This window comes from Salmo trutta, chromosome 8, assembly GCF_901001165.1.
Source record: "Salmo trutta chromosome 8, fSalTru1.1, whole genome shotgun sequence".
Classification (NCBI taxonomy): Eukaryota; Metazoa; Chordata; class Actinopteri; order Salmoniformes; family Salmonidae; genus Salmo; species Salmo trutta.
The window spans coordinates 40,546,014-40,573,313 of NC_042964.1; the positions used below are offsets into that span (position 1 = coordinate 40,546,014).

The 27,300-nt window shown below is 51.4% G+C and overlaps 1 protein-coding gene across 5 annotated transcripts in view; it reads left to right on the forward strand.

The window, feature by feature from the left end:
• The first annotated feature begins 2,336 nt into the window (after positions 1-2,336).
• LOC115198945 (uncharacterized) overlaps positions 2,337-27,300 on the forward strand; it is a 36,959-nt gene continuing 11,995 nt past the window's right edge. For 3 of the 5 annotated variants that reach the window (XR_003879322.1, XR_003879321.1, XR_003879324.1), the window contains exons 1-4: positions 2,337-2,550; positions 23,365-23,548; positions 25,349-25,776; positions 25,961-26,408. Coding sequence is in view for 1 of the 5 variants with exons in the window: in XM_029761383.1 (XP_029617243.1) it covers positions 23,541-23,548; positions 25,349-25,776; positions 25,961-26,202 (678 nt within the window). In the remaining 4 variants the exon portion in view is untranslated. Of the gene's footprint in view, positions 2,551-23,341; positions 23,549-25,348; positions 25,777-25,960; positions 26,416-27,300 lie in introns of those variants that run through there. The other 2 variants (XM_029761383.1, XR_003879323.1) reach the window with 2 other exon arrangements.

The following is a 27,300-nucleotide window of genomic DNA, read 5'->3' on the forward strand; positions in this document are numbered from 1 at the left end:
AATGATGTTGTTGTGGTGTTCGTCTGAATAACTGCAGAGGCTGTGTGATTGTAGAGACTAGACTAGGAAGCTGGGTTGGGACAAGACAGATGCCTGGGGGGCGTTATAGAGTTGTGAGGGTTAATTGTGTCTCCATGAGAGAATGAGAGATGTTGTTGATTTGTGGCCTGATTGACGGCAGTCCTGTGAACCGGGTCCACATGTGCACTGTCTCCCAGCCCCAGTCCAGTGTCCACAGGGGTGCTGAAGAATCTACTCTGGGTTTCCACTGGCATTGTGCAAAACTCTTTTTGAACTGAGTGAGAGAGAGGGAGAGAGATTGAAGGAGGGAGGGGGGGATAAAGAATTAAACTTTGAGGCTTTCAGCAGGGCTGTTGTAAAGAGAGTGAAAGGGGAATGGGGGCCATGCGGCCAGCCACATGGGCTGTTCTCACTCGGATAATGGAGGTCTTTCTGTGGCACTTAACCCCCTCGCCGCACGCTGGGAACAGGCAGCCGTGCGCCCACCGCTTCTCAACAGACACGCTCAGACACGCTCACCCGCTGCATAATTAAATTTTACACCCAGGAAAGTCACCCCCGGCTACACGTGGCCCTGACAGCAACTCTCCCAGGATCATAGCACATCTCACCCAGGCCAGCACAGAGAGGACGCAGGCCCAATGTAGGTAGGCCCATTGGGAGAAGGGTGGATAGAGAGGTATAATTACTCCATGTGATGGGAAACCAAATTCTACTTTACTGTAGAATCTTAGTTGAAGTGTTTGGTGGACTTATGCAGTTTTTTTCTGGACACCACTCTGACTTCATACGATATCTGATTCTGAAATGTCAGTGTAGGGGTAGTGCAGTGTTTGTATTATGAAACTACCATGATACCATTGAAAGTTGTTGGAGTCACAGGAAGAGCGGCAGATATAAATCTCAATAGTGTAGATTTTATTTAGACTGAAACAGGAAGTCTGTCTGTCACCAGTCCAAATAGAACTGACCTCAAATAGAAGTGACCTAACTGATGAGATACGTTTTAGCCTTAGGGTTTGTTTCCACAACATAAAAGGGTACTGGTGGAGAGGGGTTTGGTTATGTCTCTAACCTGGCAATTGGTGACCCAAGGGGGGTTAACGATGAGGTAAAGAGAGTGAGTTAAACCGACCCCGAAGTCCATTAAAGGCCCCTGGGTGTGGAGGATGGCCGACGATCTCATCTTTAGGAGGGACGCGGGCGGCTGAGAAGGCCCTATCTCTCTGCTCCAGCTCTCTTCCCTCTTGACCAAACACAATTTGTTTCCTCCCCAACGACTTGGTCACTTTCAACTGTCACTCAGACTTTCTCCTGTCCCCCAGGGCTGTGTTGCTCTCTCTCTGTGCGTCTGAGGAGAACGGCTCCAGGTGAGCGTCCACGTGTGGCAGGCAGCTCCTCCTCAGCAGTGTGTGTGTGTGTGTGTGTGTGTGCGCTGTGAAGCCAGACCCCCCTCTCTCACTCCCCCCCAGCCCCTTTGTTCTATACCCCTCTCAGTATCACCACCCATCCAATCTCTGCCTTTATATATATAGTATAATTTACAGAAATATCCCTCCAATCTGAGCTCCATGATATCACCAGAGACGTGAAAGTATAAGGGTCACCCATGTTTGTTTGTCTCGAAGTTTGTCTGTCTGTGTGGATGAACGACCCAGCCAGGAGACTGAATTTCTTTGGTTTGTTCATTGTTCATCATCTGCTAAATAGCATGTTATTTCATTCCAAGTTAATGAGAGAACCTATTAATGTAACTTCATGCGTGGTAACTTACCAGTGAAGCTGATGGCGTGATAGAGTTTAACTTAAAACCCAGTGTTGTTTGCTCCTGTGTTCATTGATGGTTTCAATACTTCCTGCCTCCAGCCGCTGGCTGACGCATTCATCAGGTTCATTGTGAACTCCCACACACGCCTTTCAAGCTGCGCTGAGGCCTGTATTTACATGGTGGTGATCATAGGCAGACTGCACAGCGTTTGTACCTGTGTGCCTTAATTAGATCCCTGTGATGGACCGACATCCTCCTGCTCTCTGTCACACAATATACCAGTCTCACTGTGCTGCCCACACAGACAGGACATCACTTCACAGCAGCCAATCAGCCACTACAGTCATGTTCACTACATTGGTCAGCTTCCTGGCTGTTGCGTGACGTCAATGAAAGCCTTAAAATGAGCTCCACACAAACTTCGGCGAGTTTACATTTTGGCATTAGCATTCCACGAGAATAGCTCAGAGGTTATTTATAGGGCCAAGAGTTTTTCCTGACCACATGAACTGCCCAGGAACACTTTTCGACCTGTATTCAACATTGTGATGCGCTGACATACAGTTTCCGCCACCAGATGACGCCATTCTCTGAGTAACCCTTCCTCTGGTCTCCCCAGGCAACCTCCTCCTCTTCGCCTGTCCCTGTGGCCCCTCCCTTCAAAGGCATAACCTCTCCTAATCCCCCTCCCCCGGTTTCCGTGGAGACGGCCCAGACGAGCAGGTGACGCATTGACAGGGAGCAGATGGTTGCCCGTGGAGGTAAGCATGGCTGAACAATGCCCCCATATTCATCATACAGCCCCTCTCTCTCAACTTCACTCTCTGTATTCTCAACCACACACACACACACACACACACACACACACACACACACACACACACACACACACACACACACACACACACACACACACACACACACACACACACACACACACACATCAGCATAAACTCTCTAACTCCCCTCTTGAAAAGCTGTTTTTTACACAGATGCATGTACACACAGGCACACACACACATACACAAACAGTAACAATTATTAAACCTTTCAAAGAATGTTGGTATCTTGGCCCAGGGGACATTCTGATGGACTAGTCTTGGACAGTATTTTTAGAGGACTGAAAGGTGGATAGGGATTGTGATGTACAGTGGAATATTACAGTATTGTTGTGGGGGCTACAATACATTGAGGGATTGACATGAGGTTGGGGTATACTGAAGTTCTGTAAGAGGGCCGGTAGCACAGTTAGATAAACAACGGGACCTCCCTGCCCTGGCCTCTGCGCGTGCCTGTCTTCTTGCAGGTGTTTGTGGGGCCCTCGGCGCAGTAACTCACTTTTCTAACGAAGCTCATTTGTTACTCTCCGTCTCCCCTGGAGATAAAGTATAGACATCCCTCTCCCTTCCTCTCTTTCTTTCGTCCAACTTCAGCATAATCCAGCAACAATACAGGGGCTTGAAGGCGCTGTGCAGCGATTCGCCGGAGGCCTGACTTGTTTTGAGGCGGGGGAGGGGGGGGGGGGGGTAGCATTATGGAGATCAGCTAATGCGTGTAGAACGCTGGTGAAGAAAGTGTGCGCCTGTACAATGGAGTCCTCTTTAGTGGCTTCAGAGCGCTGTGCTTAACCCACCACACCTGGAGCTCAAAACAGGGTGCAAGAGTACCCCAGCACACCCCACTTCACCCCCACCTCGCTCCACCTCACCCCACCTCAGCCACCACCACACCTCCAGCACCTATCTATACAGTCTGAGGAGCTGGGCTGGGGGTGGAGGAGGGGGGGCTGCCTGCATTCGGGGCCTGACTATGATAAAGACGCACAGTGAGGAGCCATTGAAGAGCCCTGTGCCTAAAATGGAGTCACTAATAGGTGCCTATTCAGCAAGGAAAGGGTTTTCTGAAAGAAAAAAAAGTTTTGGGGGGAAGCAACAATCACTATGCCCTGCTACCTTGTATATGTCAAATTTATACAGTCCCCAGCCTACCCCCTTTTTGCTATTTAAGAGAATCACCATTGAAGAGATTCCATGTATAATTTGGAGTCTCCTTTTCTTACTTGGAATTGAATTGAATAGTCTGTTTCTAAAGTGAGTCCAATCGAGTGGCATGGTTCTCCAAAGAGAGACACGCTCTCTCTCTCTCTTCTCTTTTCTCTCTTTTTATCTCCCTCTCTCCCTGATTGTTACCCCCATACACATGTGTCCAACTTGTACTGAATAGGTGAGGGCCTGTTGACCAGCATTTTGGGTTTCTTGAATACCACTCTTTCTTATAGGCCTACTTTGTGCCAGTGTGCCAGTTTTGCACGTGCATGCACCAGCCGTTTCCTTGGTAGGGACACTCACAGAATAGTTTTTGAATATGTCATTTTGACCCAGAACATTATGGGTGTTATTGCATGCAGCTTTGTGTATTGATGAATATAGACTCTAGTGAATAGTGACCCAGTCTATGAGGAGGATGTGTATGGCTGTGGATAGTATTGTTGGTTGTTACTAGGCAGAACAGGGGGCCTTGCCCAGTGGGAGAGAGGTCATTAATATAGAAATGCTGGGGCCATATTGAGAGAGCGGGCACTAATGGAGGAATACGGGGACCATATTGTGCAGTGTGTCACAGGGCTAAGCTGACAGATTGATGAGATGAGGAAAAAAATGTTGGTACCGGAGGGGGGCCCAGTGTGGTGCCCCAGGCTGAGCGGGGACCAGGGGTTGGAGTGAGCCCGGGTAGCAGGGTTCCCCTCAGTCCTGCTGGGCAGAGCCAGCCCAGGTCATAGCCCCCTTTGATTCACAGCCCTGCTGCCAACAATGGGCAGCACAGAGTGGGCAGGTCTCTCTCCCTTAGAACAGCGCGAATGTCCTTGTATTGGTATTTTTATTGGGCTTTGTCAGCTTTGTGTGTTTGCGCGTGTAATGTGTGTATTTGCATATGTTTTGTGAGTGAATGTGCTGGGGATGCTATTGCCTTAACAACTCTTTATTTGACATCTGATTCTAAACAGGTTATAAACATTATTATAAACTGGGTGGTTCGAGCCCTGAAGGCTGATTGGCTGACAGCCGTGGTATATCAGACCGTATACCACGGGAATGACAAAACAGTTATTTTTGCTGCTCTTATTACGTTGGTAACCAGTTTATATTAGCAATAAGGCACCTCGGGGGTTACTCAGATATGGCCAATATACCACGGCTAAGGGCTGTATCCAGGCGTTCCGTGTTGCCCTTAGCCGTGGTATATTGGCCATATACCACGCCCCTCGGGCCTTATTGCTTAATTACCTAGTTTTTTAAATCATTACATTAAATCAATTCATAAGGCGTGTGTTGTTTGGCATTTCTATATGCTTTCAGGTTCTTATAATAAGGGGTTTAGGAACAGAACAGCACATGACAAAGTGGTAATAATGGTGTAACAGCAGGTATAGGGTTGTAATGGTTCATCCAGTATACAGGCAGACTCTCAAAATGAAGGGTTACCCCATTAGTTCAACACTTTACTTGTGGATTGCAATGGAGTATCAATCTTGTTATGGATCTGACATCAGATCAGTTGTGGTGTGTCATGTAGAAGAAAATAGGGCAGTTTAATTGGGGGCATTCAGACAAGCATAATATAAGGGTGATATAACTATAATAATGATATAAGCTATATCAAAGAAAATGACCCATTATGGTAAAAAAGTGTTGAGACATCACAGCACGAAATAGACTGTCAGTGACTTATCCCAGGCTGTGCTTCCCTTTACAATGCATTTCCAAGCAGTGTCTTAGCAACTGGCATTGTGACATCTGGATTACCCAAGGTGCATTGCAGAGCCCCCTGTTGGGCAGAACGGAGGGAGCCAAGGGGAGAGTGTGCTTTAGGAAGGGACCTGTTTAGGCAGGGTCAGGAGCTCAGATACACCCATGAAGCTTTAGTCTGTCCGAAGCAACTCGTTTCCTTATTGAGTTCATATGGGAAAATACTTTTGTCTAAAACGTAAACTTTTACAAAGTTAATTGACTGTAAAGGAAAACAGCTTTACAAGAACTTGTGTTACATTTTTCAGCTTTTCATCAGCTTGAAAAGAGCTTCTACTAGACATAAAATTCAGACAGGCTGTCAAAGATATCAAACAACCTTAAAGAAAGCTTGTGTGTGTCAGTGTGTGTTACCGTGTCGCCTCTTGTCACTAGGGACAACGTTTGCCGTTACTCTCTGGTTTGGGGTTTGTTAATATGTCACTACTGTTTTTTTTACAAAATGTCCCCTCAAAACAAATTCTAAGTTAAAAAACATCCAACTGAAGACAGACACACTCTAGATAATAAGCTTTGATTGATAGGTCTCTGTTTAGAACGAACACAGGCACACACGCATGTACACATTCACACTAATGAGGTCTGATTTGGGGAATTGATATATTCAGGGGATATAATTGATATATCCCCTGTAATGTAATTATGGCTAGGAGATTTATGCTCTAGTATTATAGCAGCCCAGAACGTGATCCATGTCTATTCTCTGTATTTGGGCTGAAAAACCCTCTGTCCAACCCTCTGTATTTTTCTGGTGTGAGTGTGTGTGTGTGTGTGTGTGTGGTTTGGGACGATCTTCATTCATGGCTTTGGAGGATCACGGGGCCCGCCTGAAATGTAAAGGACCTATAAGAGTGCATGAAAGGTGTTTTTGTGTGTAAATGTGCCTCAAAGTTATGACGAAAAGGAACTCTGCGTGTAACGTTCGGCGTCAGGTAACGAGGAAGCGGACCAAAACGCAGCTGGGAGCGAACACATGTTTATTCTTTTACACCGAAATAAACACGTACACAAAATCAAGAAAATACCGATACGTTAGCTGCTCAAAATCAAAGAGACAACAACCCACCAACATCGTGGGGGGAAAAAGAACTTAAATATGATTCCCCAATCAGAGGCAACTAGCGACAGCTGTCTCTGATTGGGAATCGACAGAACCCAACATAGAAATACGCCCCAAAGCAAGGCTATACCAAAAACATAGAAAATAAACTATAGAAATGCCACACCCTGACCAAAATAGAAGAGTTCACCTGGTCAGGGCGTGACAGTACCCCCCCTCCAACGGTGCGTACTCCCGGCGCACCAACCTAAAGTCTATTAGGGGGGGGACCCAGGTGGGCGCCTCACCCTCGGTGGAGGCTCTGGCCCCGGGCGTGTTTCTCCCCCTGCCTCCACCCTAGCCCTACCCCTCTGGCCCGGACTGGACCACGGTGGAGCGGCATGCTCAGGCTCCGGAGCGGAGCCGCCGACCGGAACAGGACTGGTCACCGGTGGACCGGACACAGGCCGTGCCGGACTGTGGACACGCGCCGTGGGCCTGGTGCGGGGAACAGGGACGGGCCGGACAGGACCGGGGACACGCACCACCAACCTGGTGCGGGGAGCAGGGACGGGCCGGACTGGCCTGGGGACACGCACCACCAACCTGGTGCGGGGAGCAGGGACGGGCCGGACTAGACTGGGGACACGCACCACCGGCTTGGTGCGGGGAGCCGGGATGGGCTGGACAGGACTGGGGACACGCACCACTAATCTGGTGCGGGGAGCAGGGACGGGCCGGACTGGACTGGGGACACGCACCACTGGCTTGGTGCGGGGAGCAGGGACGGGCCGGACTGGACTGGGGACACGCACCACTGGCTTGGTGCGGGGAGCAGGGACGGGCCGGACAGGACTGTGGACACGCACCACTAACCTGGTGCGGGGAGCAGGGACGGGCCGGACTGGACTGGGGACGTCTGGCAGCTCGGGACAGTCTGGGCAGTCTGGCCACTCCGGCAGTTCAGGGCAGTCTGGCCACTCCGGCAGTTCAGGGCAGTCTGGCCACTCCGGCAGTTCAGCGCAGTCTGGCCACTCCGGCAGTTCAGCGCAGTCTGGCCACTCCGGCAGTTCAGCGCAGTCTGGCCACTCCGGCAGTTCAGCGCAGTCTGACCACTCCGGCGACTGTTGACTGGCGGGCGGCTCCGACGACTGTTGACTGACGGGCAGCTCCGACGACTGTTGACTGACGGGCAGCTCCGACGACTGTTGACTGGCGGGCAGCTCCGACGACTGTTGACTGGCGGGCAGCTCCGACGACTGTTGACTGGCGGGCAGCTCCGACGACTGTTGACTGGCGGGCAGCTCCGACGACTGTTGACTGGCGGGCAGCTCCGACGACTGTTGACTGGCGGGCAGCTCCGACGACTGTTGACTGGCGGGCAGCTCCGACGACTGTTGACTGGCGGGCAGCTCCGACGACTGTTGACTGGCGGGCAGCTCCGACGACTGTTGACTGGCGGGCAGCTCCGACGACTGTTGACTGGCGGGCAGCTCTGGTGACTGTTGACTGGCGGGCAGCTCCTGCCCCGTCAAACAGCCCTTGTGCCCCCCCCTAAAAAATTATTGGGGATGCCTCTCGGTCTCCCTAAACTCTTCCATCGCCCTGGAAATGCTCCTCCTTAACTCGGCCCATGTCCATCCTTCCTCTTCGTTCCTCTGCTGCTTGGTCCTGGTTTGGTGGGTTGTTCTGTAACGTTCGGCGTCAGGTAACGAGGAAGCGGACCAAAACGCAGCTGGGAGCGAACACATGTTTATTCTTTTACACCGAAATAAACACGTACACAAAATCAAGAAAATACCGATACGTTAGCTGCTCAAAATCAAAGAGACAACAACCCACCAACATCGTGGGGGGAAAAAGAACTTAAATATGATTCCCCAATCAGAGGCAACTAGCGACAGCTGTCTCTGATTGGGAATCGACAGAACCCAACATAGAAATACGCCCCAAAGCAAGGCTATACCAAAAACATAGAAAATAAACTATAGAAATGCCACACCCTGACCAAAATAGAAGAGTTCACCTGGTCAGGGCGTGACACTGCGTCCGTTAGTATTGTGTTACATTCATCTGTTTTTACTCAGGGAATAGCATGCACCAGTGACTTAGACTGGTTTAACAAGGTGGTCATTATTAACAGCAATAATCCACGTATGAAAACACAGTTTCAGTTCCCCACAGGAAGGTATTTCATTCTCTTCCTCCCCATGTCTATTCAGTCGCTGCAAGAGTGAGGTAGCTACATCAACATCATGGAGAAAGAGCATATTTTGTAGTATGAACCATGTGAATTGACCTGTAGATGTCACATTGTCCTCTCACTCAGTGGGGCGACAGAGAGGGAATGTAATGTACAGTTTAATAGAGAGGTCGGAGAGATTAGTTCAGGGGACATGTGGGTCATTGAGAATGGGCGAGGGCCAGAGCCTTGCTGGGGGAACAGACTGGACAGAGAACAGCAGCACCAGAATAACCATCCTACCAGGCTCCTGGCCCGGCCCAGACGTCCAGTCAACACCACCACCTGGCAACATGGCTCCTGCTCAGCACTCCACCAGGACAGGGTGAGTCTGGCCACCCAGCACTCCTCTTAATCAACAGCAGAATGGACTGAAGCCGGACCTCTCCCATATCCCAAATGAAAAAACAAGTCAAACTTCATTCAATGAGTCCCACGGTGAGAACATGAGAGAGAAGAGCTGTAAGACCTGAGCATCTGTTCACCTCTTTGACACTAATGAATGTTAAGTAGGTTAGCCGGTGGTGTGCCACCGTCCAAGAGGTCATTGTGACCGGGGTGGCAGAGGGATGGTGGCTTTGTGTCCGTGCGCCAGCCACCTGGTGAGCAGCCGAAAATGGCTGGAACGCTAACTCCTGCTCACACAATCACCAGCGCCGATGGTAGCCATATTGATCCTCTGTGCTACCAGATTAAAGTATAAAGAGAGCTCTGTCCTGCCAGTGGGGGTCCCCTCTGACTCCCAGAGGCCATTTCGGGGTCACGGATCCCTTGCAGCCCCCTGACCCACAACCAAACGTGTACACACACCAGAGGCAGGACACAGACCTTGCAGGGATGAACCCCATTAAACAGGACCGGTTGGATGATCACATTCAGCTCTCATTATAGCTGACCCTGGGCTTTCTCTTTTGGATCTGGCTGCTCTCTGGTTTTGTCTCTAATTTTAACCTGGTCCGGTCCATGCTGGGGAGCTAACCCTGCTCTTTTGTGTGGCCGTAATAGGTATGCCGTGTGCATGATTGTCTTCTGAACCCGATCTCCTCGTCCGCGGTTCCATCTTGCGTCGTATAATGCTCTCATTATATTCCGACACCTGTGGTTCCTCCGGTGTGCTCTTAGTGTGTTGTTCTTTGTGTTTCTATGGTAGTCCTTTGTTGGAGTGTGTGACATTGCTGAATTGAGTGTGTGACGTTGCTCAATTGCTGCGGCGTGTATTTACAATATTATTTTGCGTCTCTGTCTGTAGTATCAGTTCTCATGAGGCTTGTTATGTGTGTTTGTGCTCCCTAATGCAATCATATGTCCCTGTATTGGCCCTTTATTGCTGACCTCAACAGGATGCTCTGACCAGGATGCTCTGATCCCTGGTTCTCAGTTCGCTGTGCTGCAGCCTTGATTAAACATTGATGAAATGCCTATTAATGTACACTGGCTCACAGAGAGGGTGTAATCAGGTGAAAGTGAATTAATAAAACATCCCGTCTAGTACTCAGGAGAGAAAGGGATCCCCTGAGAAACACAGGCAGATGGCCACGAAAATCTGAGAGGACAAGGGAAAGTGGGATGGGAGAAAGAGGGTAGAGAGGAGACAGAGAGGGTAGAGGGAGCGAGACCAGCCACCACTTTGGCGATTAGCCCTTAATTGGTAATTTGATCTCCCCTTTTCCACCTACTCGTAATTGATAAGCTTCCAACATATTTCCCCTGTCACTGCCCCTGGAGCAGCAAGTCTGCATTTCCTGCCCTCTGAGGCCAGGAGCCTGGCAGCCCACGCTGCGGCCATGCAACGGTAAACAGCGCCCCCCTGGCAGGAAGGGCCTGATGTCGGTGAAGAGGAGGGGTGGGGGCCGTCCTTGAGAGACAAACTTGTGGAAACTCCATCTGCCGGTAATCTACCTAATCTCATCATCTGAATTGGACAAGGAAAAGGGAATGCCAATCACTTTAGACAACCCTCACCGGGATTATGTGTTTTGTGATGACGGGTCAATGATGATGAAATGGCATCAACAAGTAAATTAGGAGGGGGTGCTGGGTGACGCAGCGGTCAAAAGCACTGCACCGCAGTGCGGAGGCGCCACTACAGCTTAGGGTTTGATCCCAGGCTGTGTCACAACCGGCCGTGACCGGGAGTCCCATAGGCCCAGGGCCGTCCAGGTTAGGGGAGGGTTTGACCGGTGGGGCTTTCCTTGGCCCATCGTGCTCTGACGACTCCTTGTGACAGAGCCGGGCGCCTGCAAGCTGACTCCGGTCGTCAGTTGAACGGTGTTTCCTCCGACACATTGGTGCGGCTGACATCTGGGTTAAGCGGGCAGTGTGGTAAGAAGTAGTTGGCCAGGCGATCATGTTTCAGAGGACGCATGACTCCACCTTCACAATCGCCTCTCCTGAGCCCATTGAGGAGTTGCAGAGATGAGCCAAGGGACCTAATTCAGGGAGGAAACAGGGTAAAAAAATATGCTTGTGGCTATACTACCCTGAACACGCTTGTTCAGGGTCGGGCCTGGTTAGTGCTGGGACTGGAGACCGCCTGGGAATACAAGGTGCCGTAAGCTAAAAATAATAATAATAGAAACGTAAATTATGAAGAAGATAGATTGATCAGATTGGAATGACCCCACTTCCCTGCCATGTTCACTGGGGTGTAGATTTACACCATTAATATGACATGTAATTACCATCTGTGTGCCCTCTTGCCCTCTGGCTCAACTCTCATGTTTAGTAACAGGCTCAGGGCTCAGGGCTCATGGCTCAGGGCTCATGGCTCAGGGCTCAGGGCTCAGGGCCTCTCTCAGCAGCACAGTTGATGACTGGGAATGAGTTCTGGTCCTTATTCATCACAGCACTGGTCTGGCAGTTTGGTGAAATAGGACATATTTGGTAGCTGTGCAAAAAGAGTCTGGGTAAAACACTGAACATCCACATTCAATGTGTAATTAGTGACAACAAGGTCATTGTGTCCTAACTAAGACACTCACAATTGTCCATCTCCTGGTAGTTATTCAGATGGGCCGCCATTAATGGCTGAGCATATTGTGGTGTGTTTTTCTAATAAGTGGACTTATTTAAAAAATATTGTTGGACATAATGTCTGTAATCATCTGTAGCAGTGATGTTCATTGTTGCACAGAGCAGGAGAGGCTCATACATAAAAAGGCAACTTGTCACTCCAGGTCTTGTTGATGGACAGACCCGACGCTGCCCTGTAACTCCGGGTCTTGTTGATGGACAGACCCGACGCTGCCCTGTAACTCCGGGTCTTGTTGATGGACAGACCCGACGCTGCCCTGTAACTCCGGGTCTTGTTGATGGGCAGACACGACGCTGCCCTGTAACTCCGGGTCTTGTTGATGGGCAGACCCGACGCTGCCCTGTAACTCCGGGTCTTGTTGATGGGCAGACCCGACGCTGCCCTGTAACTCCGGGTCTTGTTGATGGGCAGACCCGACGCTGCCCTGTAACTCCGGGTCTTGTTGATGGGCAGACCCGACGCTGCCCTGTAACTCCGGGTCTTGTTGATGGGCAGACCCGACGCTGCCCTGTAACTCCGGGTCTTGTTGATGGGCAGACCCGACGCTGCCCTGTAACTCCGGGTCTTGTTGATGGGCATACCCGACGCTGCCCTGTAACTCCGGGTCTTGTTGATGGGCAGACCCGACGCTGCCCTGTAACTCCGGGTCTTGTTGATGGGCAGACCCGACGCTGCCCTGTAACTCCGGGTCTTGTTGATGGGCAGACCCGACGCTGCCCTGTAACTCCGGGTCTTGTTGATGGGCAGACCCGACGCTGCCCTGTAACTCCGGGTCTTGTTGATGGGCAGACCCGACGCTGCCCTGTAACTCCGGGTCTTGTTGATGGGCAGACCCGACGCTGCCCTGTAACTCCGGGTCTTGTTGATGTGCAGACCCGACGCTGCCCTGTAACTCCGGGTCTTGTTGATGGGCAGACCCGACGCTGCCCTGTAACTCCGGGTCTTGTTGATGGGCAGACCCGACGCTGCCCTGTAACTCCAGGTCTTGTTGATGGGCAGACCCGACGCTGCCCTGTAACTCCAGGTCTTGTTGATGGGCAGACCCGACGCTGCCCTGTAACTCCAGGTCTTGTTGATGGGCAGACCCGACGCTGCCCTGTAGCCACTTGCTGCATCAAAGCATGGGTTGGTTAATTTAGCATTTAATTTCCCATCTTGAGAGCAGACTGGCACAAGCTGGCACAGGTCAGGAAGGTCCACCACACAGCTCTCAAAGGGGGGCTGGGGGTCAGAGCAATCCTCTCACAAGGCAAGTTCCATTGTACTCCTCCTTCTGAAGCCCTTGTGCCCCGTCACCCACTCCGGTGCGGGGTTACGACCCATGAATGAGGGGTGAGACCTGGGACGATCTCCCCTCTCACACCCTGGAGTGGCCCAGGCCTTGAGCTGACTCAGGGGCTCTGGGAGCTGCCACCCACTGCAAAGAGAGATGGATGAGCTCCACTGGGGACTGCGGCTGGGTTTCCGATGGTGATGTGTGCACGTCTCTTGATGATTGATGAGCTTAACATAGTGCCCCATGCATCATTGGTCAGACTGATGGACACACCCAGACACTGTGCTGTCCATCCCATTGAGTCGAGCTGGTAAAAGAAGGGCTGTTAAGTCACACATGGACCAAAAAGTGTCAAACCAAAAGTAGTCTGATAGCTGAACAGATAGAGCAAATATGTGTTTGAATGGAGACATTGCAATTGGCTATCACTATGATGAAGTGTCCAGTCTGTGCTACAGTAGAGCCCCACTGCTGGAGCCTGGAGTAGTGGAATAGTGGTACAGACCAGCTCATTATAGAGACAGAGGGGCGATTGATGCACCAGGAGGGGTTTCACAGGGATGTCTATGGAGCTCTCTCTCTCTGATCCTGTGTCTCTCTCTCTGTCTCTGTGTCTCTCTGTCTCTCTCTATCAATTCAAATCAATTTGCTTTATTGGCATGATGTAACAATGTACATATTGCCAAAGCTTTTTTTTGATATTTACAATATGAAAATAATAAGAATCAAAATTGTCAACGGGACAACAACAATAACCAAGGGTCAAAATAACCATCTATCTCTCTCTCTCTCTCTCTCTCTCTGTCTATCTCTCTCTGTCTCTCTCTCTGTCTCTCTCTCTCTCTCTCTCTCCTCTCTCTCTCTCTCTCTCTCTGTCTATCTCTCTCTCTCTCTCTCTCTCTCCTCTTTCTCTCTCTCTCTCTCTCTCTCTCTGTCTATCTCTCTCTCTCTCTCTCTCTCTCTCTCTCTCTCTGTCTCTCTCTCTCTGTCTCTCTCTCTCTGTCTCTCTCTCTCTTCTCTCTCTCTCTCTCTCTCTCTCTCTCTCTCTCTCTCTCTCTCTCTCTCTCTCTCTCTCTCTCTCTGTCTATCTCTCTCTCTCTCTTCTCTCTCTCTCTCTCTCTCTCTGTCTATCTCTCTCTCTCTGTCTATCTCTCTGTCTATCTCTCTCTCTCTGTCTCTGTCTCTCTCTCTGCGTCGCTGTCTATCACTCTCTCTGCGTCGCTGTCTATCACTCTCTCTGTGTCTCTGTCTATCTCTCTGCGTCGCTGTCTATCACTCTCTCTGTGTCTCTGTCTGTCTGTCTGTCTGTCTGTCTGTCTGTCTGTCTGTCTGTCTGTCTGTCTGTCTGTCTGTCTGTCTGTCTGTCTGTCTGTCTGTCTGTTGGTGTCTCTCTCTCTCTCTCTCTCTCTCTCTCTCTCTCTCTCTCTCTCTCTGTCTGTCTATCTCTCTTTGTGTCTGTCTGTCTGTCTGTCTGTCTGTCTGTCTGTCTGTCTGTCTGTCTGTCTGTCTGTCTGTCTGTCTGTCTGTCTGTCTGTCTGTCTGTCTGTCTGTCTGTCTGTGGTGTCTCTCTCTCTCTCTCTCTCTCTCTCTCTCTCTCTCTCTCTCTCTGTCTGTCTATCTCTCTTTGTGTCTGTCTGTCTGTCTGTCTGTCTGTCTGTCTGTCTGTCTGTCTGTCTGTCTGTCTGTCTGTCTGTCTGTCTGTCTGTCTTTACGTTGGTTTTGTTTGCTCTAGCCATTGTTATTGGCCGGGCCCCACTGAGTGGTATAGATAGTCTTCCTTTGAAAGCAGTTCATCTCAACACTCTCTCCATCAGCATTAGTTCATCTAAAGTTGATACATTTGTCTTGGTCTACAACAGTGTTTCTATACTTTTTCTGCACTCTTTACAATTGAGAAATGACCTGAAGTGATTGGACCTGCCATGTATTCTGTGTCTGTTTGTGTTCATTGATGTCTGTTCTCTCTGTTTCCCAGAAACCTTTACAATGTTGAATGTTCCTTTCTGTCAGGTTTAAGAATGGTCTGAGATGATTTGGTATGCCTTGTTCTGTGTGTTTGTGTGTTGTGTTCACTGATGTCTGTTGTCTTGTCTGTTTCCCAGGCACCTTGTTATCTGTCCTTTGTCAGTAAGGCCATCTTGTGGGATTGAGGACTCTACCACTGCACAGTGAGAGTCAAAATACAACTCTAACTATACACAGCACATGTACAGATATGTAGAGTAATACAACCACAATATGTATAAGGTCAACAAACACTGGTACATTACACACAAATACTGCAAACATTCACACATACACACTGGCATGCATAATACACACCCGCAAACAAACCCGCAAACCCACAAACACACACACATGCTTGTCTCCACCTCTCCCCTTCTCTCTAAAGAGCTCTGTGAGTAGTTGTGCCACAATTAACAGTGGGGTTGCCATGGGGACAGCAGAGTTGTGTGGGCTGGCTTCCTGTCTTGGCGTCTGGTTAAACAAACAAGTGAAAAGGAGGGACAAAGACGTTCGCTGGTCCTTACAGCCTCATTTACATCTTCAACTGCCTTCAGCACTTCTGTATTCACCAAGTTTATCAGCCCGGCATCACCCTGCTCTCATTATCTCTCCTCTCTATGCACTGGAAATACCTGATAAATCATCGGGGTGTAACGAGTAACGGCCAACAGCTCCTGTCTGACGGTGACAATTCAACTCCACACTGAACTTTATGGGCCGTCCCAATCCAAACAGGCCCATTGGACAGGCCAAGCAGATGAGAGGCTGTTGAACCAGTGGTCTGCCACTCCGCCGATGCTTCTAATCTCCCACTACTGTCACCCAGGACACGATGCTTCTAATCTCCCACTACTGTCACCCAGGACACGATGCTTCTAATCTCCCACTACTGTCACCCTGGACACGATGCTTCTGACCTCCCACTACTGTCACCCAGGACACGATGCTTCTAATCTCCCACTACTGTCACCCTGGACACGATGCTTCTAATCTCCCACTACTGTCACCCAGGACACGATGCTTCTAATCTCCCACTACTGTCACCCAGGACACGATGCTTCTAATCTCCCACTACTGTCACCCAGGACACGATGCTTCTAATCTCCCACTACTGTCACCCTGGACACGATGCTTCTAATCTCCCACTACTGTCACCCAGGACACGATGCTTCTAATCTCCCACTACTGTCACCCAGGACACGATGCTTCTAATCTCCCACTACTGTCACCCAGGACACGATGCTTCTAATCTCCCACTACTGTCACCCAGGACACGATGCTTCTAATCTCCCACTACTGTCACCCAGGACACGATGCTTCTAATCTCCCACTACTGTCACCCAGGACACGATGCTTCTAATCTCCCACTACTGTCACCCTGGACACGATGCTTCTGACCTCCCACTACTGTCACCCAGGACACGATGCTTCTAATCTCCCACTACTGTCACCCAGGACACGATGCTTCTAATCTCCCACTACTGTCACCCAGGACACGATGCTTCTGACCTCCCACTACTGTCACCCAGGACACGATGCTTCTAATCTCCCACTACTGTCACCCAGGACACGATGCTTCTAATCTCCCACTACTGTCACCCAGGACACGATGCTTCTGACCTCCCACTACTGTCACCCAGGACACGATGCTTCTAATCTCCCACTACTGTCACCCAGGACACGATGCTTCTAATCTCCCACTACTGTCACCCTGGACACGATGCTTCTAATCTCCCACTACTGTCACCCAGGACACGATGCTTCTAATCTCCCACTACTGTCACCCAGGACACGATGCTTCTAATCTCCCACTACTGTCACCCAGGACACGATGCTTCTAATCTCCCACTACTGTCACCCAGGACACGATGCTTCTGACCTCCCACTACTGTCACCCAGGACACGATGCTTCTAATCTCCTACTACTGTCACCCAGGAAACGATGCTTCTGACCTCCCACTACTGTCACCCAGGACACGGGGAGCACCGAGACAGTAGGCTGCAGAATGCACAGGGACACAAACCAACCACAGGTGCTCAAACAAGAGCACTGGTTCTAGGATAGGTTATTTATACACATGGGTGTTTACAGAAGGAGTTAGCTGTCAGTTTAACAGCTCCAGGATCTGTCTTGTATAGTGTTCTGTTGTCTCAGGCTCTGCCAGTGGTTGCAGTAGTATTACCCTCTCTGCATACCAGGGCCTGGTGCTGCTGAATCAGTGTAACCAGTGACCACACCGTTGGACTAACACTGATCATTATGCCAAGACGTAATGCCAAAGCTGGCATTGTTCTTTATTGTTCTATTCTACCAGATCTATTAAACACTGTTGTGCCCCCCCATGCCTGCTTTGTACTGTTGTGTTGGGGTAGTGGGCCTGTTGTGTTGTGTTGGGGTAGTGGGCCTGTTGTGTTGTGTTGGGGTAGTGGGCCTGTTGTGTTGTGTTGGGGTAGTGGGCCTGTTGTGTTGTTGTGTTGGGGTAGTGGGCCTGTTGTGTTGTGTTGGGGTAGTGGGCCTGTTGTGTTGTGTTGGGGTAGTGGGCCTGTTGTGTTGTTGTGTTGGGGTAGTGGGCCTGTTGTGTTGTGTTGGGGTAGTGGGCCTGTTGTGTTGGGGTAGTGGGCCTGTTGTGTTGTGTTGGGGTAGTGGGCCTGTTGTGGTGTTGTGTTGGGGTAGTGGGCCTGTTGTGTTGTTGTGTTGGGGTAGTGGGCCTGTTGTGTTGTGTTGGGGTAGTGGGCCTGTTATGTTGTTGTGTTGGGGTAGTGGGCCTGTTGTGTTGTTGTGTTGGGGTAGTGGGCCTGTTGTGTTGTGTTGGGGTAGTGGGCCTGTTGTGTTGTTGTGTTTGGGTAGTGGGCCTGTTGTGTTGGGGTAGTGGGCCTGTCGTGTTGTTGTGTTAGGGTAGTGGGCCTGTCATGTTGTTGTGTTGGGGTAGTGGGCCTGTTGTGTTGGAGTAGTGGGCCTGTCATGTTGTTGTGTTGGGGTAGTGGGCCTGTCATGTTGTTGTGTTGGGGTAGTGGGCCTGTCATGTTGTTGTGTTGGGGTAGTGGGCCTGTCATGTGGTGTTGGGGTAGTGGGCCTGTTGTGTTGTTGTGTTGGGGTAGTGGGCCTGTCATGTTGTTGTGTTGGGGTAGTGGGCCTGTTATGTTGTTGTGTTGGGGTAGAGGGCCTGTCATGTTGTGTTGGGGTAGTGGGCCTGTTGTGTTGTTGTGTTGGGGTAGTGGGCCTGTCATGTTATTGTGTTGGGGTAGTGGGCCTGTCATGTTGTTGTGTTGGGGTAGTGGGCCTGTCATGTTGTTGTGTTGGGGTAGTGGGCCTGTCATGTTGTTGTGTTGGGGTAGTGGGCCTGTCATGTTGTTGTGTTGGGGTAGTGGGCCTGTTGTGTTGGTGTAGTGGGCCTGTCATGTTGTTGTGTTGGGGTAGTGGGCCTGTCATGTTGTGTTGGGGTAGTGGGCCTGTCATGTTGTTGTGTTGGGGTAGTGGTGGGCCTGTTGTGTTGGGGTAGTGGGCCTGTCATGTTGTTGTGTTGGGGTAGTGGACCTGTCATGTTGTTGTGTTGGGGTAGTGGGCCTGTTGTGTTGGGGTAGTGGGCCTGTCATGTTGTTGTGTTGGGGTAGTGGGCCTGTCATGTTGTGTTGGGGTAGTGGGCCTGTCATGTTGTTGTGTTGGGGTAGTGGTGGGCCTGTTGTGTTGGGGTAGTGGGCCTGTCATATTGTTGTGTTGGGGTAGTGGTGGACCTGTTGTGTTGGGGTAGTGGGCCTGTCATGTTGTTGTGTTGGGGTAGTGGGCCTGTTGTGTTGGGGTAGTGGGCCTGTCATGTTGTTGTGGTGGGGTAGTGGGCCTGTCGTGTTGTTGTGTTGGGGTAGTGGGCCTGTTGTGTTGGAGTAGTGGGCCTGTCATGTTGTTGTGTTGGGGTAGTGGGCCTGTTGTGTTGGGTAGGGGCTGTCGTTGTTGTTGTGTTGGGGTAGTGGGCCTGTCGTGTTGTTGTGTTGGGGTAGTGGGCCTGTCATGTTGTTGTGTTGGGGTAGTGGGCCTGTCGTGCTGTTGTGTTGGGGTAGTGGGCCTGTTGTGTTGGAGTAGTGGGCCTGTCATGTTGTTGTGTTGGGGTAGTGGGCCTGTTGTGTTGGGGTAGTGGGCCTGTCGTGTTGTTGTGTTGGGGTAGTGGGCCTGTCGTGTTGTTGTGTTGGGGTAGTGGGCCTGTCATGTTGTTGTGTTGGGGTAGTGGGCCTGTTGTGTTGGGGTAGTGGGCCTGTCATGTTGTTGTGTTGGGGTAGTGGGCCTGTTGTGTTGGAGTAGTGGGCCTGTCATGTTGTTGTGTTGGGGTAGTGGGCCTGTTGTGTTGGGGTAGTGGGCCTGTCGTGTTGTTGTGTTGGGGTAGTGGGCCTGTCGTGTTGTTGTGTTGGGGTAGTGGGCCTGTCATGTTGTTGTGTTGGGGTAGTGGGCCTGTTGTGTTGGGGTAGTGGGCCTGTCATGTTGTTGTGTTGGGGTAGTGGGCATGTCGTGTTGTTGTGTTGGGGTAGTGGGCCTGTTGTGCCGGGCATGGATGGTGGATGTGGGGTTAGAGTTGGCGGGGCCACTAGGGCTACTGCAGGGGCCTGAGAAGCAAAGCAGGGTCATTGTCTCTCAGTGAAAGTAGACAGTTGCTCTGAATGCTAAGCTGCATCTGAGCCTGGCTTCTGACACGAGCTGATAATCAGATTTACTCCGCTGAATCGGCTGGACTCCACAATGCGCTCCACTGTCATCCCCCTCTGCCCCCCACAAACCTCCCCCAACCCCAAACTTCTCCTCTACCAGAGCAAAGCTAATTACACCCCGCAGAAACACAAATCTCCATGATTTAAAAAGTCACTCTTTTTCATGGGTTTAACCTTGTTAGAGCCTAAGCCTGGCTTTCTTATACGCCAGGCTCTTTGTGAGGAATTCTCTGTTCCTCCTCTAGACAGACACACACAGCACAGAAACACACTTCTGTTTCGCCTCGAGTCGTCTCCCTGTCAGTGGGTTCACTCAGAGGCAGTGCAATTAAGTGTGTTTGAGTGTGAGCGTGTGTGTTAGCGTGTGTGTGTTTGGAGGGGGTCGAGAGCACACGCCAGCCTCTCCTCTGCAGGCCATCTGGGACTCTGACTAATAGACTTCCTACATTCATCTTCCAGTGCTTGTACATCCCCATCAGGGAGCTGTTGACCACAAACAGGCCAGTAATGACATTAGCCAGGGCTGGCTTTGGGCTGGCTGTTCTGTGTGAGGCCGGCGTGTGGGTTGCCTGACGCCAGGAGGTCAGGCTGTTTCCTGGGGCCCTGCAGGAGCCCAGAGGACTCCTAGGTGCAGTCATAGGCTCTACTCTGTTGCTCTAAGAAGATCAACCAGAGTGGGGTGGGCCGTCAGGGTGTGTCAGAGTGGGTGTGTCAGAGTGGGCCGTCAGGGTGCGTCAGAGTGAGTGTGTCAGTGGGCCGTCAGGGTGTGTCAGAGTGGGTGTGTCAGAGTGGGCCGTCCGGGTGTGTCAGAGTGGGCCGTCAGAGTGGGCCGTCCCGGTGTGTCAGAGTGGGCCGTCAGAGTGGGCCGTCCAGGTGTGTCAGAGTGGGTGTGTCAGAGTGGGCCGTCAGGGTGCGTCAGAGTGAGTGTGTCAGTGGGCCGTCAGGGTGTGTCAGAGTGGGTGTGTCAGAGTGGGCCGTCAGGGTGCGTCAGAGTGAGTGTGTCAGTGGGCCGTCAGGGTGTGTCAGAGTGGGTGTGTCAGAGTGGGCCGTCCGGGTGTGTCAGAGTGGGCCGTCAGAGTGGGCCGTCCCGGTGTGTCAGAGTGGGCCGTCAGAGTGGGCCGTCCAGGTGTGTCAGAGTGGGCCATCAGAGTGGGCTGTCCGGGTGTGTCAGAGTGGGCCGTCAGAGTGGGCCGTCCGGGTGTGTCAGAGTGGGCCGTCAGAGTGGGCCGCCAGAGTGGGCCGTCTGGGTGTGTCAGAGTGGGCCGTCAGAGTGGGCCATCCGGGTGTGTCAGAGTGGGCCGTCAGAGTGGGCCGTCCGGGTGTGTCAGAGTGGGCCGTCAGAGTGGGCCATCCGGGTGTGTCAGAGTGGGCCGTCCGGGTGTGTCAGAGTGGGCCGTCAGAGTGGGCCGTCAGAGTGGGCCGTCAAAGTGGGCCGTCAGGGTGTGTCAGAGTGGGCCGTCAGAGTGGGCCGTCAGAGTGGGCCGTCTGGGTGTGTCAGAGTGGGTGTGTCAGAGTGGGCCGTCCGGGTGTGTCAGAGTGGGCCGTCCGGGTGTGTCAGAGTGGGTGTGTCAGAGTGGGCCGTCCGGGTGTGTCAGAGTGGGTGTGTCAGAGTGGGTGTGTCAGAGTGGGTGTGTCAGAGTGGGCCGTCCGGGTGTGTCAGAGTGGGTGTGTCAGAGTGGGCCATCCGGGTGTGTCAGAGTGGGCCGTCAGAGTGGGCCGTCAGAGTGGGCCGTCCGGGTGTGTCAGAGTGGGTGTGTCAGAGTGTGAGGCTGCTTGAAATACCAATACTGAGTGAACCTCATCATGGTTGAGTAAAACCAATCTAGTTGTGCAGGTGGGTGAAAGTGGTAATGTTGTGTGTACCTGTTACCGATGAAAGAGACCAGGACAACTACAGCTTTGGGGGTCAGGTACACCCCCCCACCCCGCCCAAAAAAGAAAATACCATGTTTACTAGGAGAGGTAGTTCAAGCGGGACTTAGAAGGTGAGGCGTGTGTATGTGGGGTTGTAATGGCAGGGTCCTGCTGTAAAGGGCATGTTGAGACCTGCCCTCTGACAGGTTGTGGGCTGGATGACACCCTTCTCACCTCATAAAGCTCTTCAGTGGGCGGGAGTGGGGGGAGATGGAGGGAGTGAGGAAGAGGAGTGAAGAGGAGGGCGTGCTCCTGGAACTTTGTTCTCTTGTTCTTCTACCTCACTTATTCCTCTTTTCTTCACAAGAATGCAAATGTGTAAACCCTCAGATCAGAGGAGAGGGAATGAGTGTAGACGGTGGAGGGATTTAAGGCTGATCCTCCCTGTGTGAGTCAGACAGTCAGCCTCTCTCTCTCTGTCTGAGGGGTACTGAGGGCTCACCGCTGAGAGCTCATCTCCACACACTGCCTGGCATGCTGTGTGTGTGCGTGTGTGTGCGTAGTCCTGCCTGCGTCTGTGGTTGTGTGTTTATGTGCATATGTGTTTAGGGTTAAGGGATAGAACTGGCGAAGATGAAAGACGAGGTGAACTTTGTTTAGGTGTCTCAGATGTAGTCGAAATCCAAGACAAATAGATGTCCTCTCTCCGTGTGTGTGTGTGTGTGTGTCAGTGGGTATTTTATTACATGTGTGTGTTTGTTCTCTAAAGGCCAGAGAGGGAGTGAATTAGTCCCTGGCACTGAGTCTGTGGGCTGAGTAACTTCCTGGCTGGCGTGCAGCGGGTAGCGTGGCGTGTGCAGCCCCACCCCTCCACAAGTTTAATATTGACCGTCCCGCCTGCTTTTATCTCAGCACAACCCTTGTTTAAATAGCAATAGGACCATACCCTGTGTGCTCAAAGAATCTTTATCATCCTCACATAAGTGTGTGTGGGTGTGTGTGTGGGTGTGTGTGTGGGTGGCTGGGTGTGTGTGTGTGTGTGGGTGGGTGGCTGGGTGTGTGTGTGGGTGGCTGGGTGTGTGTGTGGTTGGCTGGGTGTGTGTGTGTGGGTGGCTGGGTGTGTGTGTGGGTGGCTGGGTGTGTGTGTGGGTGGCTGGGTGTGTGTGTGGGTGGCTGGGTGGCTGGGTGTGTGTGTGGGTGGCTGGGTGTGTGGGTGGCTGGGTGTGTGTGTGGGTGGCTGGGTCTGCGTGTGGGTGGCTGGGTGTGTGTGTGGGTGGCTGGGTGTGCGTGTGGGTGGCTGGGTGTGTGGTCAAGAAAGGTATTAAAAAAAGGCAGGGAGAGGTTGAAGCTTTCTCCTGCTGTGTTGAGAATGTATGTAGCCTGAGATCTGTTCTTCAGACACAAGGGGGCACTGAAGACGTCATGCATTATTTGAATTCTCTATACGTTGGAGATCACATTTAATTCATGCTGTGATTCTCCGTCATGTTGCATGTGGAGAATGACTATGTTGCTTTATTTACAGTATTTGGAAACTGGGATTTTATTTGATTGATCAAAAACATGATACATCTGATCTTTCTCTCTCTCCCTGCCCCACACTATGTTTTCGTTGTCCCTTTCAGGACCACACTGTCTGTGATGGACGTCCTTCTCTATGTCCTCATTTCCTGGTTCATATGAGGGCATGTCCTGCAGACCTCAGACCCCCACGTTTCCTATCCAGTAACACCAGGCCACGTCCTCCTCGCCAGGAACTGACACAACAAGGACAAGCCCTTAGCGGCCTGAAGACACATTCATGTGCAGGTGAGCCACAGCAAAAGCCTTCCTGCTGCTTGGACAATACAATATACTGTACAACAACAACATACAAGATAAGATAAGAAATCGTTTATTAATCCCAGAATTCCCCCTCAGTTATTAATAAAGTATGTATTGTTTATCTTATCTTCAGAAACCGATTATCTTGTTGTATCATAGGGCACTGTTTTCTGTTGACCCCACACCGTTGCTCATTAGGGAACTAGGTCTCAATGTTAGAGCGGTGGAGGTAACCACCTGGGCCTTCGTTAGTCCTTAATCCGTCCCTCGGCCCACTTTGTTAAGGCCTAATCCCTCTCTTTCTGCTCTGGGGAGGAAGTGTCCATAGCGCCGCCCTCCTGGTGGTCCTCTGCTAGGGTGTTAGCCAATGAAAGGCTGTGCCAGCATACCTGCCGCTCCTTTCAAGGCCCTGCCTCTGATGTGAAGGCATTTGTCCTCCCCTCTCGCCGGGGCCATAGCCACACTGCAGCACACGGCTTTGAGACGAGTGTGAGGAGCCAAGGGGGAACCAGAGGGATTGGGGTATTTCTCTGCTCTGGAACCGGCTTCCAAAAACCAATTATTCTACCATATGGTGGTCGGCTTCAACACAATCGTCCCTGACCCTGGTCCCTGAGGGAAACGCGCTGTGCGGTATTAGCGGGAGGGGGTGTGTGTAGCTGTGTGCCCCTGACACATGTCATTCATATACAGGCAGACACACACATACACACACTTTATGTGTGTGTGTAACAGATGGGGAGTGCAGGGCATTGTGAGAGGAGAATAGTGCAGAAATGTGCTCTCCTCCAGTGCAGCTCTCTGTATCCCCCTTGCTACCGCTGACTCCTCTCTGTCACACAGACCCCCAGGAAACAAGAGCGCATTGTCTCACACCCCCCGGCCCCACAGAGAAAAGAGGAGTGTGCGTAGGCACAGAGGAAGAATAGGAGAGAGGGGAGAAGGAAGCGAGGCGGTGTCGACTGGAGCTGTTTGTGGAAGGGATCTGAGAGGGGGATGAGAAGAGGAGTGTGGAGAAGAGAGAGAGAGAGAGAGCGGCTGAGGGGAGAGGAGAGAGTTCCCAGGTAGTGTGAAGTTCAGATTCAGGTGCAGGAGAAGAGGAGTGTGACAGAGTAGAGGTATCGCAGATGTCTTCTAGGGGATACAGGCATCTTAATCAGGATATTCTAATGCTGCTCTCAGGACAGGAGGACAAGATGCAGGATTTGGATCAGTTTACTGATATGTGGGTGGAATAACGTCAAATGAATGACAAATCATGATGAATCAAGTTTTTATAAATAGCCCTGCCTCCAGTACTGGGTAGCGTTCTGAATATATAATATTAAGATGTGAATTGGGCAGCTGGTCCAACGGGATGGGGTTTCTTCAGTCTTTGTTAGAGCACTGACCCACACAGCAGGGAAAACAGTGTTTGCTCCGGGCCTCACTGAAGTGGGAAAGAAAATGTCACCGGCAGGTTTTGGCAGAGACGCCTCTGAGCTGTAAAAGATGATGAATACCATTTATAGATTACCCTCTCTGAGGACCCCACATGTTAAGTATTCACCACCATTCTTTATCAGTACTGAACAATGCCCAATGCCAAAAGTTAAAAACTTGTATCCCCTGCATACCCCTGTCTCTGACAAGACAGTATCATCGTAAATTAGACTAATCAAAATCTGTATTGAATTAAAAACAGGAGATGACATTTTTTTTTAACTCTATAAAACCTATATTTGAATGTGATAAAGTAGGGTCATATCTGCTTGAATGAAATAATGTTATCCCGGTCTATTGCAGACTCCAGGAGCAGGAGCCTGCAGCACTGCAGCACCACCAGAGGGAGGCGCTTCGCTGCTGTTGTTCCCTGTGTTCCAGTGCCAGTCCCCTCCCAGAAGAGCCTCCCCTGAGCTCCCAGTCTGCCGAAGTCCAACATCCTCCACTGTCACTGACTCTGGGCAGCAGGGGACTGGATCCAACCCTGCTCCAGCCTCAGCCCTGCCTCATGTCCATACTCAGAAAGGAGAGAAGGAAACAGAGGATGGTGTTAAAGAGATGGGTGGGGGCCTTCCGCCCTCCAAGGCCAGACCAGGAGCCCAATTCTGGTCCTGAGGACATAGGCCCCTCTCTCCAGTCCCTAGTGTCTGTGAGGGTTCTCTCTGAGTTTAGCCGCCCACCATCCAGCCGAAGCACAGACCTGGGTAGTGGCCTGAGCAGTCCTCTATGTGGTATTGTACCTACACTGCTTTGAAGCAATTGAAGTGAAATGTATTCGAAGCTGTTGCATTCCCCATGGGCCAATTAGTTGTTTCATAAATTTAGAAATTCATAATTACTTGTTGCCAAGGCTTGCTTTCCTATCATGTCAAATGGAAGCATAATTATTCCATATATCCTTTTATCCTTTTACAGTGAATCTGAGTGACCTGGACTCCGAGGGTGGCTCTCCTCTCTCCCAGCACGGCTCCTCTTCCATGTCCCTGTCTGCTCTGGCCTCATGCACCCCACAGGACCCCCAACACACCAGCCTCCAAACCCAGCCCCTCACCACCCTCTACACCATCCCCTCCCTCACCAGGCCCAACTCTGCCCACCTGACTGGACCACCACGGAGCCCCAGCCAGGCCATGTCCTCCATCACTACCCAGACCTAGACCCATCCCTGGATCCCATCCCAGACCCTACCTCCCTAGCTTTCCCCTCAGACATCTGGCAGTCCTACCCCAGCCCACAGTGCAGGATAACTCCCCGACCAGGGTCACGGTTAGGGTCAGGTTTGACCTCATCTCTTGTGGTGGCGGAGAGGCAGGACTGGACATCACACCGCTGGTCCATCCTTCCCCCATCTCTCCTGTCAGAGGTGAGGAATGATTCCTGCCTGTCCCATATGGGCCGTTCACAGCCCCCTCCCAGTCCCCTCCAAGCCCTCCCACCCTCCTCCCAGCCTCCTTCCCAGCCTCCCTCCCTGTCCAGCAGCAGCCTACACTGGTGCCCCTTAGCTAGCGCCACGGGGCTGATTGTCCACAACATGGCTGGACATCTTCCCTGGTACAAAGAGACGGCAGCCAACAGACAACAGAGGAAATCAAAGCCTGGCTCTATAGAGACGCCCTCCTCAGATCAGATGCTCCTGTCCCCATCGCCGGTCTGCATTGTGAGGGTCTGCTGTCAGCCCTGTTTTGTTTCCCCTCATAATAAATAACGCAGAAAGCTTTTCTTTTTCTTTTAAAGCGGCAATAGAAAGAGGACTCTTTTGATGAAGAGCTGGTACCGTTTGATTCCCAGTTCAAAGGCGCGCGAGGCCCCTTCACAATAGGAGGGAGTGGGGGGGTTCCCTGCCTCGTGTGCCGTCCCCACTCAGCCGCGGCTTCCCCGCGCTCTCTCCATTCTCCCGGTCGCTGAAAGGGAGACGTGTAGCCGATGGTCATAAATCCACACTGACCACCGCACGCTGACGGGGGAAACAGTTAGAGCTACGGTCCACAATAGAATATAGCGGCTTTCCGTCGCAGCTAATTTACCGTTTAGAATAGAGATAAAGGACGGGGCCACTGACATCTGACTTTTATGGGGGACTTTATGAAAGACTATGAAAAGAGAGCAAACAATTGGGAAATTGTGTAGGGATTTTCTTTCTCTATCAGAAATTATGATGCCGTCTACGTTCTTCTAAGGTCCTTACTACTGATTAGTATCGGTTCCAGGTGCGTAGGAGTCAAAATAAGAACACTGAAAGAGATTTTGACCAAAAC